General features: G+C 36.1%; 2 protein-coding genes across 2 annotated transcripts in view; one reads left to right on the top strand and one right to left on the bottom strand.

Annotated features, from left to right (window-relative positions):
• The window catches only part of LOC135226519 (retinol dehydrogenase 12-like), a 248,483-nt gene that overhangs the window by 14,551 nt on the left and 213,506 nt on the right, over positions 1–20,426 (bottom strand). The window lies entirely within an intron of this gene.
• LOC135226011 (uncharacterized) overlaps positions 1–20,426 on the top strand; it is a 50,446-nt gene that overhangs the window by 4,043 nt on the left and 25,977 nt on the right. The window contains exons 2-6 of the mRNA XM_064265489.1: positions 14,695–14,807; positions 15,288–15,387; positions 15,861–15,991; positions 16,509–16,727; positions 20,132–20,331. Of these exons, the coding sequence (XP_064121559.1) occupies positions 14,726–14,807; positions 15,288–15,387; positions 15,861–15,991; positions 16,509–16,727; positions 20,132–20,331 (732 nt within the window). The 5' untranslated portion in view covers positions 14,695–14,725. The remainder of the gene's footprint in view (positions 1–14,694; positions 14,808–15,287; positions 15,388–15,860; positions 15,992–16,508; positions 16,728–20,131; positions 20,332–20,426) is intronic.

A 20,426-nucleotide genomic window follows, 5' to 3' on the forward strand; every position in this document is an offset into this window, starting at 1 on the left:
GTTCACTGTCTGTGTAGGGTCAGACCTCAGTTTCGTATAAGTATCAGTATCCTTTAGCAATGTCATTATTTTACTTATATAGTCACTTTTATTCATTATTACAACTGCATTAGATTTATCTGCTTTTGTCACTTTCACTGTTTCGTCTTCTTTAATTTTCTTAAAAGCCTGGAGAAATCTCACGGGTACATTAGGGGGAGAGGGTTTACTCATAGCACCAGACACAATACCTTTACAAATATTGATATCATCAGGGCATAGGTTTTGATTAAATTTTTCTAAATAACAAAAGAATTTTGAGATGTTGACACAGTCCAAGTTACCATTAAATACACCAAAGCTTAACCCATATCCCAAAGCCGCTGTCGTAGCACTATCCACTGGTTTGTCTGATAAATTAATCATGAAGTCCACGTTGGCATGCTTAGTCCAGTCGCTTTCAGCAATAAGATTTTTCAGCTTAACTTGAAGCTTCCTTTCAAGACGGTTGCAGTACTTTCTCAATTTTTAACATAAATGTTGTTTTCAGTAATGTTAATGTCAAGAGTTTACTAATAAAAAATTCTCCTAAAGATCTTCCAGGCTGCATATATGAAATTCCTTGCAAAAAGTGTGATAAAGTCTATTACGGACAGACTGGTAAATCTCTTTCACAACGTCTCTAATAACATCAATGTTCTGTGAGAACTGGGCAAATATCGAATGCATTATTCGTACATATGAGAGATTTAGACCATCCTATTAACTGGAGTCAAGCAAGATCCTTAATCCCATGTAATGACACAGTTAAAAGGAATATCATTGAATCTTGTTTCTTCAAGTCAAATAATAGAAATGTTCTAAATTTAAGTCTTGGTTTATTTAAACTTGATGCTTTCATTATGAAAAAAGTTGTAGATAAATATAAGCAACAAAATTAATATATATTCAGTTTTTACATGTTTTGGACTGTAAAGGTACTTTGTAATTTCGGTTAGGTTTGTGACCGTGTGATATCCGATAATCCTGGATTATCTCTTTTAATTTTTACCCTTTTGACAATTAAACATCTGGTATTCTTGATCTTGTTTTGTACCTGAGACCTTTATCTCCAATTGTACTTCATTAACTCCTTGACAATGTCTGAGTAAAGACGAAAGCGCTTGGATTTCTGACTATAATTTTCCTGTGGGATTCGCTTATTTATGAAGTCACGTGCATCTACAGTGATTTTTTAAGCATAATGGAAACCACACGCAACATCTACACCTTTTCTTTGAATTTTCCGAGCCTTGTTCTATTCGTGACATCCTTCTGTAATGCTCTTATCATCGCTCACAAACTGAAACTCCGACTCAACTATTGTTGTTGTGACCTCTTATGACAAGCTACGTACTCGGATAAAAGAGCGGGTGTTTGTTAAGCATAAACCTACTCCACTGCTCTGTATATGACTCAGCGTTAGTGGCACTTGTAACCTCCTCTCATGACAAGTTACGCGCTCGAGGGGGGTGTGGGGGGAGACGGGGCTTCAGCACTACTATTGAAAAAGTATTTTACAGGAATGAGAAGTCTCTCTCTCTCTCTCTCTCTCTCTCTCTCTCTCTCTCTCTCTCTCTTATACTCGTTATACTGCGTTTTCGGGCTTTCTGTGAACCCTCTGGAACGGAAAACACACACACACTTCTATACATACAGACGCGTGCGTACACAAAATACATAAAGTCGTGTGTATGTGTAAGTTTGTACGTAGTATGCATGTTTGTTTTAGGACTGTGATGCGTATGTAACAGAATATTCCCCGGTTATTGTATAGACTGTTTAGAAATATGTTCTAGATTGAGACAAAAACACACATACGAATATTATATATATATATATATATATATATATATATATATATATATATATATATATATATATATATATATGCTTAAAAAATCACAGTAGATGCACGTGACTTCATAAATAAGCGAATACCACGGGAAATGATAGACAGGAATCCAAGCGCTTTCGTCTTTATTCAGACATCGTCAAGGAGCTACTGAAGTACAATCGGAGAGGAAGGCCTCAGGTACAAACAAGATCAGGAATACCAGATGGTTAATTATCAAAAGGGTAAAAATTAAAAGGGATAATCCAGGATTATCGGATATCACACGGTCACAAACTTAAACAGATTCTGACCCTAACTGAAATTACAAAGTATCTTTATAGTCCAAAACATGTAAAAACTGAATATATTAATTTTGTTGCTTATATTTATCTACAACTTTTTTCATTATGAAAGCATCAAGTTTAAATAAACCAAGACTTAAATTTAGAACATTTCTATTATTTGACTTGATAAAACAAGATTCAATGATATTCCTTTTAACTGTGTCATTACATGGGACTAAGGCTCTTGCTTGACTCCAGTTAATAGGATGGTCTAAATCTCTCATATGTACAAATAATGCATTCGATATTTGCCCAGTTCTCACAGAATATTGATGTTGCTTAAGACGCTGTGAAAGAGATTTGCCAGTCTGTCCGTAATAGATTTTATCACACTTTTTGCAAGGAATTTCATATATGCAGCCTGGAAGATCTTTAGGAGAATTTTTGATTACTAAACTCTTGACATTAATATTACTGAAAACAACATTTATGTTAAAAAGCTTTAAAATTCTAGGAATATCTAAAAACCTTTCATCATAAGGTAATTTTAGAATGTTATGCTTACTAAATTCAAGTTTGTCATTAGTTGAATAAAACAAAATGTTTTTCTAGCTCTTTTCCATGCCACATCTACAAAAGTCCTTGGGTATTTAAGTTTCAATGCAATATCATAAATAATTTTAATTTCAGCGTCATAAAATTGCGGGCTACAGACACGTAAAGCCCTTAGGAACATCCCAGAAAAAACAGAGAATTTAACATTTTGATGGTGATTGGAGTAGTAATGAACAAAAGAGGCAATATTAGTTGATTTTCGAAAGACTGAAAAGGTGAAATTTCTATCATTTCTATGGACAGTTACATCAAGAAATTCAAATTACAATTTCTTTCTTCCTCTACAGTAAATTTTATAGAAGGGACTAAATTATTGAGATTATTAAGGAATTCCTGGAGGTTTTCGTGAACTGGCCAAATACAGAAGATATCATCCACGTATCTAAACCAAATAACTTTTTGGGGCAAGATTCTTGGTAAGAGTTTTGTCTCAAAAAATTCCATGTAAATATTGCTAAGGACAGGAGATAAGGGATTACCCATGGCCATGCCAAACTTTTGTACAAAAAATTCCCATTGAAACAAAATTACTATCTTTGATACATAACCTTATGAGACTAATGAGATTTTCTCACTTAAGGGAATGTCATGACGCTCTAATTCCTCTTCCAAATATTCAAGTAAGTCATCTACAGGCACTTTTGTAAATAAAGAGACAACATCAAAACTAACCATATTAAAATCATAATTCAAATTTAAACTATTTCAATTTGTTTATAAAATCAACATTGTTTTTTAACATTCGTGTTAGAAATATTTCCTACCAAAGGAGTAAGAATTTTTACAAGCCATTTAGATAAATTATACGAAAACTGAGCCCACTGAACTAATGATTGGTCTGATAGGGTTATTGATTTTATGTGTCTTGACTAAACATACATGTAAGGTAGGGAGGCGCATTGCGGTGTAAACTGTTTAATTAAATGGTCCAAGCCCTTCAAAATGGATTTAATTTGTTTATTAAAATGGGAGTTAACTGTCTGTGTAGGGTCAGACCTCAGTTTCGTATAAGTATCAGTGTCATTTAGCAATATCATTATTTTACTTATATAGTCAACTTTTTTTCATAATTACACTGCATTAGATTTATCTGCTTTTGTCACCTTCACTGTTTCGTCTCTTTAATTTTCTTAAAAGCCTGGAGAAATCTCACGGGTACATTAGGGGGAGAAGGTTTACTCATAGCACCATACACAATACCTTTACAAATATTGATATCATCAGGGCATAGTTTTGATTCAATTTTTCTAAATAACAAAACGATTTTGAGATGTCGACACAGTCCAGGTTACCATTAAATACACCAAAGCTTAACCCATATCCCAAAGCCGCTGTCGTAGCACTATCCACTGGTTTGTCAGATAAATTAATCATGAAGTCCACGTTGGCATGCTTAGTCCAGTCGCTTTCAGCAATAAGATTTTCAGCTTGACTTGGAGCTTCCTTTCAAGACGGTTGCAGCACTTTCTCAATTTTCCATAGCAATAATCCAGCATCCGATTCTTCCAATCAACAGGAACCGTCTGATTAAAGCTATACCGTCTGCTTCTAAGTGTACGGAAGCGATCATCTACTTCCACTTTTGTGATGTCGATGTGTTTCTGAAGTATGATGCGTTGAAACTCGTCGAAAGGTCGCTCTGCTAGGCGAAGAATTCTCACTGGTAAAATCGACTTGGGCATCACTTTGCTCGTTCATGCACTTCCGTAGAAAGTTGAGTCGGAGTTTCAGTTTGTGAGCGATGATAAGAGCATTAGAGAAGGATGTCACGAATAGAACAAGGCTCGGAAAATTCAAAGAAAAGGCGTAGAAGTTGCGTGTGGTTTCCATTATGCTTAAAAAATCACAGTAGATGCACGTGACTTCATAAATAAGCGAATACCACGGGAAATGAAAGTCAGGAATCCAAGCGCTTTCGTCTTTATTCAGACATCGTCAAGGAGCTACTGAAGTACAATCGGAGAGGAAGGCCTCAGGTACAAACAAGATCAGGAATACCAGATGGTTAATTATCAAAACCAAAAAGGGGGGTAAAAATTAAAAGGGATAATCAGGATTATCGGATATCACACGGTCACAAACTTAAACAGATTCTGACCCTAACTGAAATTACAAAGTATCTTTATAGTCCAAAACATGTAAAAACTGAATATATTAATTTTGTTGCTTATATTTATCTACAACTTTTTTCATTATGAAAGCATCAAGTTTAAATAAACCAAGACTTAAATTTAGAACATTCTATTATTTGACTTGATAAAACAAAGATTCAATGATATTCCTTTTAACTGTGTCATTACATGGGACTAAGGCTCTTGCTTTGACTCCAGTTAATAGGATGGTCTAAATCTCTCATATGTACAAATAATGCATTCGATATTTGCCCAGTTCTCACAGAATATTGATGTTGCTTAAGACGCTGTGAAAGAGATTTGCCAGTCTGTCCGTAATAGATTTTATCACACTTTTTGCAAGGAATTTCATATATGCAGCCTGGAAGATCTTTAGGAGAATTTTTGATTACTAAACTCTTGACATTAATATTACTGAAAACAACATTTATGTTAAAAAGCTTTAAAATTCTAGGAATATCTAAAAACCTTTCATCATAAGGTAATTTTAGAATGTTATGCTTACTAAATTCAAGTTTGTCATTAGTTGAATAAAATGTTTTTCTAGCTCTTTTCCATGCCACATCTACAAAAGTGATATCCGATAATCCTGGATTATCCCTTTTAATTTTTACCCTTTTGATAATTAACCATCTGGTATTCCTGATCTTGTTTGTACCTGAGGCCTTCCTCTCCGATTGTACTTCAGTAGCTCCTTGACGATGTCTGAATAAAGACGAAAGCGCTTGGATTCCTGACTTTCATTTCCCGTGGTATTCGCTTATTTATGAAGTCACGTGCATCTACTGTGATTTTTTAAGCATAATGGAAACCACACGCAACTTCTACGCCTTTTCTTTGAAATTTCGAGCCTTGTCTATCGTGACATCCTTCTCTAATGCTCTTTATCATCGCTCACAAACTGAAACTCCGACTCAACTTTCTACGGAAGTGCATGAACGAGCAAGTGATGCCCAAGTCGATTTTACCAGTGAGAATTCTTCGCCTAGCAGAGCGACCTTTCGACGAGTTTTCAACGCATCATACTTCAGAAAACACATCGACATCACAAAAGTGGAAGTAGATGATGCGTTCCGTACACTTAGAAGCAGACGTATAAGCTTTAATCAGACGGTTCCTGTTGATTGGAAGAATCGGATGCTGGATTATTGCTATGGGAAAATTGAGAAAGTGCTGCAACCGTCTTGAAAGGAAGCTCCAAGTCAAGCTGAAAAATCTTATTGCTGAAAGCGACTGGACTAAGCATGCCAACGTGGACTTCATGATTAATTTATCTGACAAACCAGTGGATAGTGCTACGACAGCGGCTTTGGGATATGGGTTAAGCTTTGGTGTATTTAATGGTAACCTGGACTGTGTCGACATCTCAAAATCGTTTTGTTATTTAGAAAAATTGAATCAAAACCTATGCCCTGATGATATCAATATTTGTAAAGGTATTGTGTATGGTGCTATGAGTAAAACCTCTCCCCCTAATGTACCCGTGAGATTTCTCCAGGCTTTTAAGAAAATTAAAGAAGACGAAACAGTGAAGGTGACAAAAGCAGATAAATCTAATGCAGTGGTAATTATGAATAAAAGTGACTATATAAGTAAAATAATGAATAATTGCTAAATGACACTGATACTTATACGAAACTGAGGTCTGACCCTACACAGACAGTTAACTCCCATTTTAATAAACAAATTAAATCCATTTTGAAAGGGCTTGGACCATTTAATTAAAAACAGTTTACACCGCAATGCGCCTCCCTACCTTACATGTATGGTTTAGTCAAGACACATAAAATCAATAACCCTATCAGACAATCATTAGTTCAGTGGGCTCAGTTTCGTATAATTTATCTAAATGGCTTGTAAAAATTCTTACTCCTTTGGTAGGAAATATTTCTAACACGAATGTTAAAAACAATGTTGATTTTATAAACAAATTGAATAGTTTAAATTTGAATTATGATTTTAATATGGTTAGTTTTGATGTTGTCTCTTTATTTACAAAAGTGCCTGTAGATGACTTACTTGAATATTTGGAAGAGGAATTAGAGCGTCATGACATTCCCTTAAGTGTAGAAAATCTCATTAGTCTCATAAGGTTTATGTATCAAAGATAGTAAATTTTGTTTCAATGGGGAATTTTTTGTACAAAAGTTTGGCATGGCCCATGGGTAATCCCTTATCTCCTGTTCCTTAGCAATATTTACATGGAATTTTTTGAGACAAAACTCTTACCAAGAATCTTGCCCCAAAAAGTTATTTGGTTTAGATACGTGGATGATATCTTCTGTATTTGGCCAGTTCACACGAAAAACCTCCAGGAATTCCTTAATAATCTCAATAATTTAGTCCCTTCTATAAAAATTTACTGTAGAGGAAGAAAGAAATTGTAATTTGAATTTTCTTGATGTAACTGTCCATAGAAATGATAGAAATTTCACCTTTTCAGTCTTTCGAAAATCACTAATATTGCCTCTTTTGTTCATTACTACTCCAATTCACCATCAAAATGTTAAATTCTCTGTTTTTTTTTTCTGGGATGTTCCTAAGGGCTTTACGTGTCTGTAGCCCGCAATTTATTGACGCTGAAATTAAAATTATTTATGATATTGCATTGAAACTTAAATACCCAAGGACTTTTGTAGATGTGGCATGGAAAAGAGCTAGAAAAACCATTTTATTCAACTAATGACAAACTTGAATTTAGTAAGCATAACATAAAATTACCTTATGATGAAAGGTTTTAGATATTCCTAGAATTTTAAGCTTTTTTAACTAAATGTTGTTTTCAGTAATATTAAATGTCAAGAGTTTAGTAATCAAAAATTCTCCTAAAGATCTTCCAGGCTGCATATATGAAATTCCTTGCAAAAAGTGTGATAAAATCTATTACGGACAGACTGGCAAATCTCTTTCACAGCGTCTTAAGCAACATCAATATTCTGTGAGAAACTGGGCAAAATATCGAATGCATTATTTGTACATATGAGAGATTAGACCATCCTATTAACTGGAGTCAAGCAAGAGCCTTAGTTCCCATGTAATGACACAGTTAAAAGGAATATCATTGAATCTTGTTTTATCAAGTCAAATAATAGAAATGTTCTAAATTAAGTCTTGGTTTTATTTAAAACTTGATGCTTTCATAATGAAAAAAGTTGTAGATAAATATAAGCAACAAAATTAATATATTCAGTTTTTTACATGTTTTGGACTATAAAGATACTTTGTAATTTCAGTTAGGGTCAGAATCTGTTTAAGTTTGTGACCCGTGTGATATCCGATAATCCTGGATTATCCCTTTTAATTTTTACCCTTTTGATAATTAACCATCTGGTATTCCTGATCTTGTTTGTACCTGAGGCCTTCCTCTCCGATTGTACTTCAGTAGCTCCTTGACGATGTCTGAATAAAGACGAAAGCGCTTGGATTCCTGACTTTCAATTTCCCGTGGTATTCGCTTATTTATGAAGTCCACGTGCATCTACTGTGATTTTTTAAGCATAATGGAAACCACAATCACGCAACTTCTACGCCTTTTCTTTGAATTTTCCGAGTCCTTGTCTAATTCGTGACATCCTTCTCTAATGCTCTTATCATCGCTCACAAACTGAAACTCCGACTCAACTTTCTACGGAAGTGCATGAACGAGCAAGTGATGCCCCAAGTCGATTTTACCAGTGAGGAATTCTTCGCCTAGCAGAGCGACCTTTCGACGAGTTTCAACGCATCATACTTCAGAAACACATCGACATCACAAAAGTGGAAGTAGATGATTGGCGTTCCGTACACTTAGAAGCAGACGGTATAGCTTTAATCAGACGGTTCCTGTTGATTGGAAGAATCGGATGCTGGATTATTGCTATGGAAAATTGAGAAAGTGCTGCAACCGTCTTGAAAGGAAGCTCCCAAGTCAAGCTGAAAAATCTTATTGCTGAAAGCGACTGGACTAAGCATGCCAACGTGGACTTCATGATTAATTTATCTGACAAACCAGTGGATAGTGCTGACGACAGCGGCTTTGGGATATGGGTTAAAGCTTTGGTGTATTTAATGGTAACCTGGACTGTGTCCGACATCTCAAAATCGTTTTGTTATTTAGAAAAATTGAATCAAAACCTATGCCCTGATGATATCAATATTTGTAAAGGTTGTGTATGGTGCTATGAGTAAACCTTCTCCCCCTAATGTACCCGTGAGATTTCTCCAGGCTTTTAAGAAAATTAAAGAAGACGAAACAGTGAAGGTGACAAAGCAGATAAATCTAATGCAGTGGTAATTATGAATAAAAGTGACTATAAGTAAAATAATGATATTGCTAAATGACACTGATACTTATACGAAACTGAGGTCTGACCCTACACAGACAGTTAACTCCCTTTTAATAAACAAATTAATTAAATCCATTTTTGAAGGGCTTGGACCCATTTAATTAAACAGTTACAACCGCAATGCGCCTCCCTACCTTACATGTATGGTTTAGTCAAGACACATAAAATCAAATAACCCTATCAGACCAATCATTAGTTCAGTGGGCTCAGTTTCGTATAATTTATCTAAATGGCTTGTAAAAATTCTTACTCCTTTGGTAGGAAATATTTCTAACACGAATGTTAAAAACAATGTTGATTTTATAAACAAATTGAATAGTTTAAATTTGAATTATGATTTTAATATGGTTAGTTTTGAGTTGTCTCTTTATTTACAAAAGTGCCTGTAGATGACTTTACTTGAATATTTGGAAGAGGAATTAGAGCGTCATGACATTCCCTTAAGTGTAGAAAATCTCATTAGTCTCATAAGTTATGTATCAAAGATAGTAAATTTGTTTCAATGGGGAATTTTTGTACAAAAGTTTTGGCATGGCCATGGGTAATCCCTTATCTCCTGTCCTTAGCAATATTTACATGGAATTTTTTGAGACAAAACTCTTACCAAGAATCTTGCCCCAAAAGTTAGTTTGGTTTAGATACGTGGATGATATCTTCTGTATTTGGCCAGTTCACGAAAACCTCCAGGAATTCCTTAATAATCTCAATAATTTAGTCCCTTCTATAAAATTTACTGTATAGGAAGAAAGAAATTGTAATTTGAATTTTCTTGATGTAACTGTCCATAGAAATGATAGAAATTTCACCTTTTCAGTCTTTCGAAAATCACTAATATTGCCTCTTTTGTTCATTACACTCCAATCACCCATCAAATGTTATTCTCTGTTTTTTCTGGGATGTTCCTAAGGGCTTTACGTGTCTGTAGCCCGCAATTTATTGACGCTGAAAATTAAAATTATTTATGATATTGCATTGAAACTTAATACCCAAGGACTTTTGTAGATGTGGCATGGAAAAGAGCTAGAAAAACATTTTATTCAACTAATGACAAACTTGAATTTAGTAAGCATAACATTCTAAAATTACCTTATGATGAAAGGTTTTTAGATATTCCTAGAATTTTAAAGCTTTTTAACATAAATGTTGTTTTCAGTAATATTAATGTCAAGAGTTTAGTAATCAAAAATTCTCCTAAAGATCTTCCAGGCTGCATATATGAAATTCCTTGCAAAAAGTGTATAAATCTATTACGGACAGACTGGCAAAATCTCTTTCACAGCGTCTTAAGCAACATCAATATTCTGTGAGAACTGGGCCAAATATCGAATGCATTATTTGTACATATGAGAGATTTAGACCATCCTATTAACTGGAGTCAAGCAAGAGCCTTAGTCCCATGTAATGACACGTTAAAAGGAATATCATTGAATCTTGTTTTATCAAGTCAAATAATAGAAATGTTCTAAATTTAAGTCTTGGTTTATTTAAACTTGATGCTTTCATAATGAAAAAAGTTGTAGATAAATATAAGCAACAAAATTAATTATATTCAGTTTTTACATGTTTTGGACTATAAAGATACTTTGTAATTTCAGTTAGGGTCAGAATCTGTTTAAGTTTGTGACCGTGTGATATCCGATAATCTGGATTATCCCTTTTAATTTTTACCCTTTTGATAATTAACCATCTGGTATTCCTGATCTTGTTTGTACCTGAGGCCTTGCCTCTCCGATTGTACTTCAGTAGCTCCTTGACGATGTCTGAATAAAGACGAAAGCGCTTGGATTCCTGACTTTCATTTCCGGGGCCCTTGTGGTATTCGCTTATATATATTGATATATTCTATATATATATATATATATATATATATATATATATATATATATCATATATATAATACAAGCGCTCATCTGGGCTCACCAAAATCCGCACTTTTAAATGATACGTTAAAAAAAGAAAGAAAAAAAAAAACTACATAAGATGAGACAGAGTTCTGGTGTCATTGTTGGCAGCCCTGATTTTCGGGGTCACGCGATGTTATTACTGTGCAAGTGTGCACGAAGACCATGAGTGGATCTAAAATTAACATGACCATTTTTATGAGATGAACTACTGACTATTTCAAGCCCGTTGTGGCAGAGGTTTTCTTGAATATCTTTTTCTATACCAGCTGTATCTTTATTTAGGCAAAACATCTTTCAGACTCTCCGGTAATTTTGGGCAACAAAATTAAACAAAAGAATTTACTGACTAATCAAGGCAACTTCCCTTCAACCTTTCCATTTCCTCAACATCGTTGTAGATATAACGAAACACTTTGTCTTTTAGCTAAAGAGTTAGGAAAGAAGTCCCACCTCCTCGTTTCTCCCCCTCAAACTTAAGAATGGAAGAGTGTAGCTACTAACTACGTTACTGACAATAACCATGCCCTTTTCAGTATCTATTAAATAGGCATTTGTCTGTATGTTTTATATACATATATGTTTTTTTTTATTTATTACCACGAGAATGTGGTGGTATAGTGGGCCAGTTTTGATTATAAGATATTGCAGATGTTGGGCTATACGACTATCCTCTGTTAGAATGGTATATGCCGGCATAGTGCATTGTGTATTACGTACTATAGGACCGATGGCAAAGGAAGCGATGTCAGCCACCGGAGGAACAATTAGCCATTCATCTCCCCTTGGTTTAGTCGCCATTGGTGTCTTTTTTTTCGTCTTCTTCTTTTTTTTTACGGGAAACAAAGAAAAGAATGCTATATTCGTCAATTTAATAAAAGGATTTTAAAATTATTCAGTCATGTCCCAGTGCATGTATATTAAAGGTAACCCCTACCTTTTCAGAGAAATTCTTAGCCCATTGGCTACCTTCTCTGCATTATATGCAACGAACAGCCATAATACAAATGCACTGCGACATCCACGCAGCTGATACAGTTGGATGGACGTATTACTTATAGCTATGGATGACTTCAGACGTTTGCTTATATCGGACGACAAAACAAACATACATTGAAAACCAGTCAACTACTGCCATTCTAATTTTCTCTTGGTCCCATCTATAGACTATAAATGAGCCATGAGGTTATAATAAGCTCTCAAAACAATGAAATGCAGATAATCTTTCATGTATAAACTAATTTGGATATGTTCAACGCAAAAAGCCATATCGTAGTACACTCTTCCATTCACAAGTTTGAGACGAGGACAGGTGTTAGGATATCTGCTATGACGCAATGTCGAGGAAACTGAAAAATTTCAAGAGTAGTAAAATGCTTTAATCAATAAATTCTTGTACTTCATCACATTGCCCAAAATTACCGGAGGGTCTAAAACATGCTGTGCCAAAATATCAAGAAGATACATCTCATATATAAAAAGACATTCAAGAAAACCTATGTGACAAAGGACTTGAAATGGTTAGGTTAGGTACACTTGACAACGTACCCAGTATGTCCGTAATTTATTGATGAACTAACCATGGAAATGTAAACATGGAATGGACCACGGTCTAGGTATATACCGAGACCGTGGAATGCACATACGCGAATAAATGTATGGACGCTGAATGTCACTGCGCAGCGCCATAGGAAAGGGTGGAGATGACGCTGAATTAAGATTAAAGCATATAGTCTTGCAGAAGCTTTTTTTTCACTTTGTCATCCTTAATTTTCCACTGATTTTGATAAATATCTGCTCATTGGAAAGCTCTCGAAAATCGCTTTTGGATGCATGTAATTAAGTATGTAGAAAATACGTCACTGCAGTGTTTTACGTAAAGATATCCAGATATGAATTTTACCTGGGGTCGCTTTTTTACTCTACTGTTCCAGTTTTTTAAAATAAATTTTAAAAAATCTATCCTCGGTTAAAAGCTCTTGAAAAGCACTTTCCAATGAACCTAATGAAGCACGTATATATGCATATAGGAATCTTACAATAGAAATAATCATGCATGCCATGTGCTGAGACTGATTTCATGCCTTGCCATGTTGTGTAATAAATATTGCCACTAAAACCTGTTGAACCCCTTATATTTAATATCCTTTTAAGTATTAAAGTCTTTATACTCTACCTACTTTGCATTTTATGCACTACCAAGGTCTTATCACCATGCTATCCAGTCTGTGTCACCTAAAGGGATTAACTCTATCACCATGACACAATGGACTTGACTTTTAAATTGTAATTATGTTTACTTATGCTTATTGCTTACTTATATCAGTCATCATTACAAAATGAAACACACTTGTTGATAAAATGAGTGATTTTTACAGATCACTTTATTAAGTCAAGTCATGTTACTTATAATTTTAGGTCTATTTTAAATGTATTATCATGTAAACAGAAATTAACAGATTGAATATTGTGTACTACTAAATTTACTTTAACATAATGCAACAAATGTCATAGGGAGATGACAAGATATTGTCATAGAAAATTAACAGATTACACTCCAGTTTGGCGAGGTGGGCATTGTGATACAGGCTGGCTTACCACTCAATTACAGAATTCGTAGACAATTTTATGCTAAATGTACAAAAAGCTGAACTCGTAACATTGAATATAACCGCTCCTTGAAAAGAACAAGTTTATTGCATTTCTAGCGAATTCTTCTACCCTGCAATGCCTGACTGTGGAACCTGGCTACGTGATAAAAGCGTAAATCGAAGTAGTAAATGCCCACTATTTAAGTGCAATCAACTGCATTACAAGCAATTCAGTAGCATGATCTGCGATGACTGCAACTGTAATGCTTACTGATTACAGCTGGAGGCATGACTTGTCTCACAATATGTCACCTCAAGTCAAGATTTACTGGCAAGTGTAGAAGTAGTACCTACAACAGCCATGACAGCATGACCCATGGGTGAAAGTGTGTTGTTTTGTATGTTTACCATTGCTGATTCTGACTAAAACGCGTGTAAAAACTGAACTTACTTCTGAAAAGAGATGCCATATTGTTTAGAGAATCTGTCTGTGAAGTTTGTACAGTAAATGGCGAAGCACTAATGTCTTTTTTGGTGTCATTACGTTTATGCGTCACTGGGGCCATATGATAACATATAGCTCTCTCCACTCTTTGCAATGGCGGCATGCTGCGCACGGCGTTTTCGTGCATGTCCAGACTCCATTCCATGTTTACAGTTCCATGGAACTAACCTATGTATACGAACATGATAACGTATCTTAGATATCCATAATTTACCCAGCGATAAGCTAGCTATTTACGCTCTCACGTGAAAACATATCCAGAATATCAGTACAATTATCCAGGATGATCCAACTAAGTAAATGCGTTTCAACATATCCGAAATATCCGTAAATTATTTAGTGGTGAAGTAACTTGTACACACGTGGCAACGTGTCCTGAATATCAATAAATTGTATTACAGATGATAGTTTTTGTGATGATGCTCCACAATATATTACTTATTAATTATGTAAGTACTACGTAATATATAAAAGGTTCTATTACAGTTTAAGCTGTCCAACTGCCTCAGATTAAGAGATGCTCATCGAACTGTTCTTACTGGTGACTTCCCTCGTCCTCCTGTGGGTAGCGCTGAAGAGGCCCCCGGGACTTCCCCCTGGTGAGTCAAATAAAAAATAAGAATGAATTACGTGGAATACACTTTATAGACTTAGAAGTGAGTCGCGCATCATGATATAAATCATTAGTCGGTTATTCATCTTGTTCTTGTTGCTGTTGATACTGATGAAGATCATTAAGCTGGTCTTATGCCAGCGAGTGTTCTTGTTCCATAAGATTCACCTGGAACCGGTCACACTCACTGACTGACAGACAAACAAACAGACAGAAAAAGACAGGTGAAAACAAGCCTCATGGCAACTGAGTTGATCGAGAGAATAGTAAGAGCCCTAGATGGTACTAGTGTTGTGTTCGTACTATTAGTAACCTAGTTATAGTGCTAGATAGTACTAGAATTACTGGTAGTACTGATAGTAACCTCGTTATAGTGCTAGGTAATACTAGTATTACTGATAGTACTATTTGCAACCTAGTTATTGTAATAGATGTTGTCCTGAGCATGGCTGTCTTCCTTAAACAGGACGATGGGGCTTACCTGTGATCGGCTACGTTCCCCCGAGTGCCAAGTATATCGACGACATCCTGAAGGACTTCCAGAAGGAGTTCGGTGACCTATACATGTGAGTCCTAAAATTTGGAAGTCAGGCATCCTAGATCTATACACTTCTCGGTGAATTTCTTTCCGGCTCTAGGGGAGAAACTCACCAAGATTTGGAACTGTTTGCCTGCATTTGTTTTCTCTTAATTCTTATTCTCTCCAGTTTTCGAAAGTTAGATACACTTCTTTGTTTTTCCCCTTTTGATTTTTTTCTTTTTCCTTGGATTTTCTCTTTCTTGTCATAAAGCTTTGCAAAGACATTACATTTTTATAAGGGTGTTGTCCAATATTTTCCACAGAACATATTTCAAAATTTTACTAATTTCCTGAAGGTTTCCTGAACCAGGTTTCCTCATCGCGTCTTTCACCAAATTTTCCTCATCTTTCATTTCATCAGATTATTCTCGGCCCTCATTTATAACCAGGTTTTCACTCGACAATAAGACTCAAAAGGAGTCGATCACCAGCGACTGTCTCTGCTTCCTCCAATTTCAGATGGAAGTTCGGAAGCAGAATTCAAGTCTTCATTCACGACTACCATTTGGTCAAGCAGATTTTCAACGGTCCGGATTACATCGACAGACCTGACATGGAAATATTCAAACTCTTCGAAGGTACTGCTTATGGTGAGTGCTATTTTCCGCTGGAGAATAGAATCATTTATTGTGGTTACTCAGATGGTTACCTTGGGGATAGAGTAGAATTTGCGGGGAGATTTAGTCCCATCTAAGCAAATCATTCAAGTATCTTTCGGGCAAGGGAAGTTTTACGTTCAGTTTTGCCTTCTTTGTGCAAGATTTGGGGCAAGATGCCAAAATATGCCAGAAGTTAAAGGCCTATTGGTCTAATGCTTTTCCGTCAAAACCAGGAATATCATATTTAACGATTCCGGAATTCGTTACCTCAGACCCTCCCGCTGGGGCATGATGACAGAATATGCCAAAAAACGAGGTTATGTGACACAGCCCTAAGTTGAAGAAGGCCTACTGGTCTGATGCTTTTGCTTCTAGAACCAGGAATATCTGGGTATATTTGACGATTCCCTTGGGGTTCGTCACCTCAGACCCTCCCACGCTAAGGAGAGTCCCTACCTATAACCTGCCTTAATCCTAAATTTTTTTTTTTTTTTCGCGCTCTTTCCAGGTATTTCCGGAAGTATCGGTGGCATCTGGCACACCAACCGCCGTTTCATCCTGCGTCAGCTGCGGGACCTCGGCATGGGCAAGTCCCGCCTGGTGGACGCAGTCCAAGAACAGGCCGAGATTCTCGTCGAGGCCCTGAAGGAGCAAGAGGGCCAGGCGCGGCCCATCGCCGAGGCTTTGAACTTCGTCATCATGAACATCATCTGGAAAATGACTGCGAGTACGGAAACCATTAGCCTATTTCGTATAGTGTTTGAAATTATGTAATTCGTAATATAATATGGAAAATGCCTTTTACGATAGGAAGACCTTACCCGTAACAGACTGCACTCGACTATTTTCTAGACATATTGAATTAAAAACAATTCCACGTCGTAGCTGCTAACTTTAACTATAAGCCCTATACTTTAAACTCGACATTCATTTTAAAGAGAAGATTTTTAAAATGTATCACATTTGAAATGGTGCCATAGGGAAAAATAACCACTATATGGTAGCAGATAAGTAAGGAAGTCTACAATCTTTGGGTTCGTTAAGTGGAGGTGTTACTAAAAACCATAGAAGGTCATACTTGATATATGACTGAAGATACCATTATGATTGAACTAGATGAAGAAGACTACTATGAGATTCAGGGCCTCTGTAACACGGTTTTTTGGACTTTGCTCCTTATCAAAGCTGTAGCTGAAAGTTGGGATGTGTTTATTGTAGAACCACACACATATTTTTTCACCATTATCAATAACCTAAACCCGATAGTTTTGATTTTTATAGAGTAAAAATTATCTAGCCGACGCCATGGCCAATGATAACGAGCCAAGAGTCGAAAAACATTCATTACGTAAGCAAGGTAAACACACCGTTTTACGAAATGTTGCCCCGCCCATCCACGAGACAGAAACTCATTCACCTTGTTTCATCGGCTCTGAAACCCATAGCAGTCAAGAATGGCTAACAGGATATGGAATTGTCCCCGTGGTTGCAAAACTGCATTTGTCTTACGACTTACAACTTTATACAGTCAAGAAAAAGCCCGTGGCCATACTTACTGTAGCCTGAATAGGTAATTATTCAGTTTCTAGTTTAAATCCAATGTTTATGGTCTGATTTGTATTCAGCGTAATGTGATTATAATACTTGTAATGTCATTCAGGATTTTGAACATTTCCATTTACTATTCACTATGCCACCAAGAGGGAGGGAAAGAGAGAGATTGTATGTAAACAGTCTTTATATAACTATTTTTGTTAAAATAAGATTTTAATCCAAAGTAAATACAAGCCTATACGTGCTAAAATCTCCAGCAGACCAACGGATCATCCGATATAATTTTTTTCTTCTTCTTTAGGCCGTACGACCGTGTTGAATATAAAGACTTTATGAATGGCGGAACGATACATAGAAGTGGGAGGGGTATCTGTGCTAGCGTAGTAATACTACTGTAGCAGTAGTGCCGCCGCAGCAGTAGTATTAGCAGTAAACGTTTAGGCCAACTGCTGGGATTCTTGAGGATCATTTAGCACTTCTTACAACTACTCGAGAAATGAGTTTTTATAGCCAGAAGTTAAATTTTCTAATCCAACAATGCCCATGATAGCCTTCAGTGTTATCCTGAATTATAACGAGGCCAAATTGGGTGGAGCCTCATGTAGTCATCATTCTCACGATAATTATTGGTGAAGGTTTAAAGCCAAAATACGGTACCAGCTATTTTTTTTCAGTAAATAGGTAGATAACCAATAAATATAAATTGCTTGACATTGGATATAGCAGTTATCAAATCAAGCTTGTCTACTATGTCTCTGAAAATTACCAACTATTCCCTACATCTTGTCAATCTGATTGTGACATATAAAGTAGACTGTAATTTCTTAGGACACTTATCTTGGTAGTTAGATTAATAATCAAAGTGGTTTGGTATTTATTAACATATTTTGTTGGTTTGTTTATTATGACAATTATCAGTGAAGAGGTTCAGAGTTCATAAAGGTGTACTGCTTTGGTTGTATTTAAATGTTTATGTCATTGTTGCCAGAGGTCTAGCCTTCGTTACGTATAGCCAATCAGCCATCGAGAAAAAGGGAAGAAATGCTGTCATAAGTTGCGTAACGAGTGTGTTCGGAACCTTTTCTCTGAGTAAGTTGGCCTGTCTTCGAAAATAGTCACTTTTACATTATAAGTACCAAATTTATTCAACTTACGTAATGCAGAATACAGTCAGAATTTATGTGTAGATATAATGTGTATTCTGAATAAGCGTTATATTTATGAAATGCATAGATAAAAAGTTATTGCGAAAAAACCGTGTTACAGAGACCCTGAATCTCATAGTAGACAGTTTAAACAGATGATATTAAGCATTAAATTAGCATTTTTTTTAGTCTTGTATATATATGTACTGGTTGACCAACCTGGGGTTGCCTGGGAAAACTCTGAATGACAACCGATAAACTCTCTCTCTTTCTCTCTCTCTCCTCCCAGACCCCTCCACTCTCTCACTTCCTCTCCCTCTTACTCTCTCTCTCTCTCTCTCCTTCTCACTTTCCCCCTTCCCTATTAGGATAGTTGTTTCAGCTACCTTGTCCAGCACTTTTGACACTTTATATTTCACCACTTCTCACCCCCTGTTCCTATTGGGGCTGAACTTGGACTTAATGGGCATCAGGAGTATATATTCATCCCAGTGACCTCAAAAACTATGCATTAGGCACTAATGTCTGTCATCTTTTACATTTTTTTTACACCTTCCCCCCCCCCCCCCCCCCCCCCCCCCCCCCCCCCCATTTCTTATCAAGTTGAACTTGGACTCAAATGGCATTAAGAGTATCATTTTCTTCTCAGCAACTTCAAAAACTATGGATTAAACACTAATATCTGTAGTGTTTGGTTATATTTACATGTCTCCAACGTCCCTCCCACTTCCCACTCACTGGTCCCCTCCTATTCTATCAGGGCTGAACTTGGATTCTAAGGTATTGGGAGTGTCACTGTTCATCTCAGCCACCTCAAAAAGTATGGATTTGATACTATATTCTGTCATTTTCGGTTATTTTTTCATGTCACCCTCTTCCTACCTCTTCTCACCCCTCTCCCTATGGGAGCTGAAATTTGACTTGAAGGACATCAGGAGTGTCACAATTCATCTCAGCAACCTTGAAAACTATGGATTAGACACTAAATCTGTTGTTTTCAGTGATTTTTACATTTCACCCCCTTCCCACAAACCCCCCTTGAAATAATAATAATAAAAATATTAGCCAGCACCTGGCCAAGAGTACTTGCCTTTGCCATGCCATCACCCTGCACATAAGCTTTACCATTAAAAATAAAAGCAGTGTCCTGCACCACCGAGGTTAAAAGTTTCTTGAAATTGTCATAATTAAAACCGTGAAACAGTGTCATTATTGGTAAAGGTCTTATTCAAAAAAATAATCTGTACAGTTTCTTCTAAAGGAACATTTGTGAATAAGGCGTCAACGTCAAGGCTTACCATAAGCAAGTCTGAGTCCTAACACAAAATCCTTCCCTTAAACTCGAGCGAATCTTTAAAGGAAAAACAGCTTAAATATAATGGGGAAAAAAAGTGGTGCTTCAAAATTTAATGTTTTTCACCTTTATCACCAGACAAACACTTCGACATTAAGAGTCCCAAGCACCGATACTTGCGGCAGCTGATAGCGGACTCCATTCCTGCGACCAACAACGTTATAGTGTCTGACATGCTGCCATGGACGAGCACCGTTCTGCCGAAATCCGTCTTTCGCGCCCTTTTCAAAGTGGATAAATTTATCGAAATTGTAGACAAGTTCCATGAATTTTTCCAGGTAGATGGTGGTTTAATTCTATGTTTGAAGGAGCTTAATGGAAGCACAGTTTATTCAAAAGATACTCATATATATGTCTATCACTATATATATGT

This window comes from Macrobrachium nipponense, chromosome 14, assembly GCF_015104395.2.
Source record: "Macrobrachium nipponense isolate FS-2020 chromosome 14, ASM1510439v2, whole genome shotgun sequence".
Lineage (NCBI taxonomy): Eukaryota > Metazoa > Arthropoda > Malacostraca > Decapoda > Palaemonidae > Macrobrachium > Macrobrachium nipponense.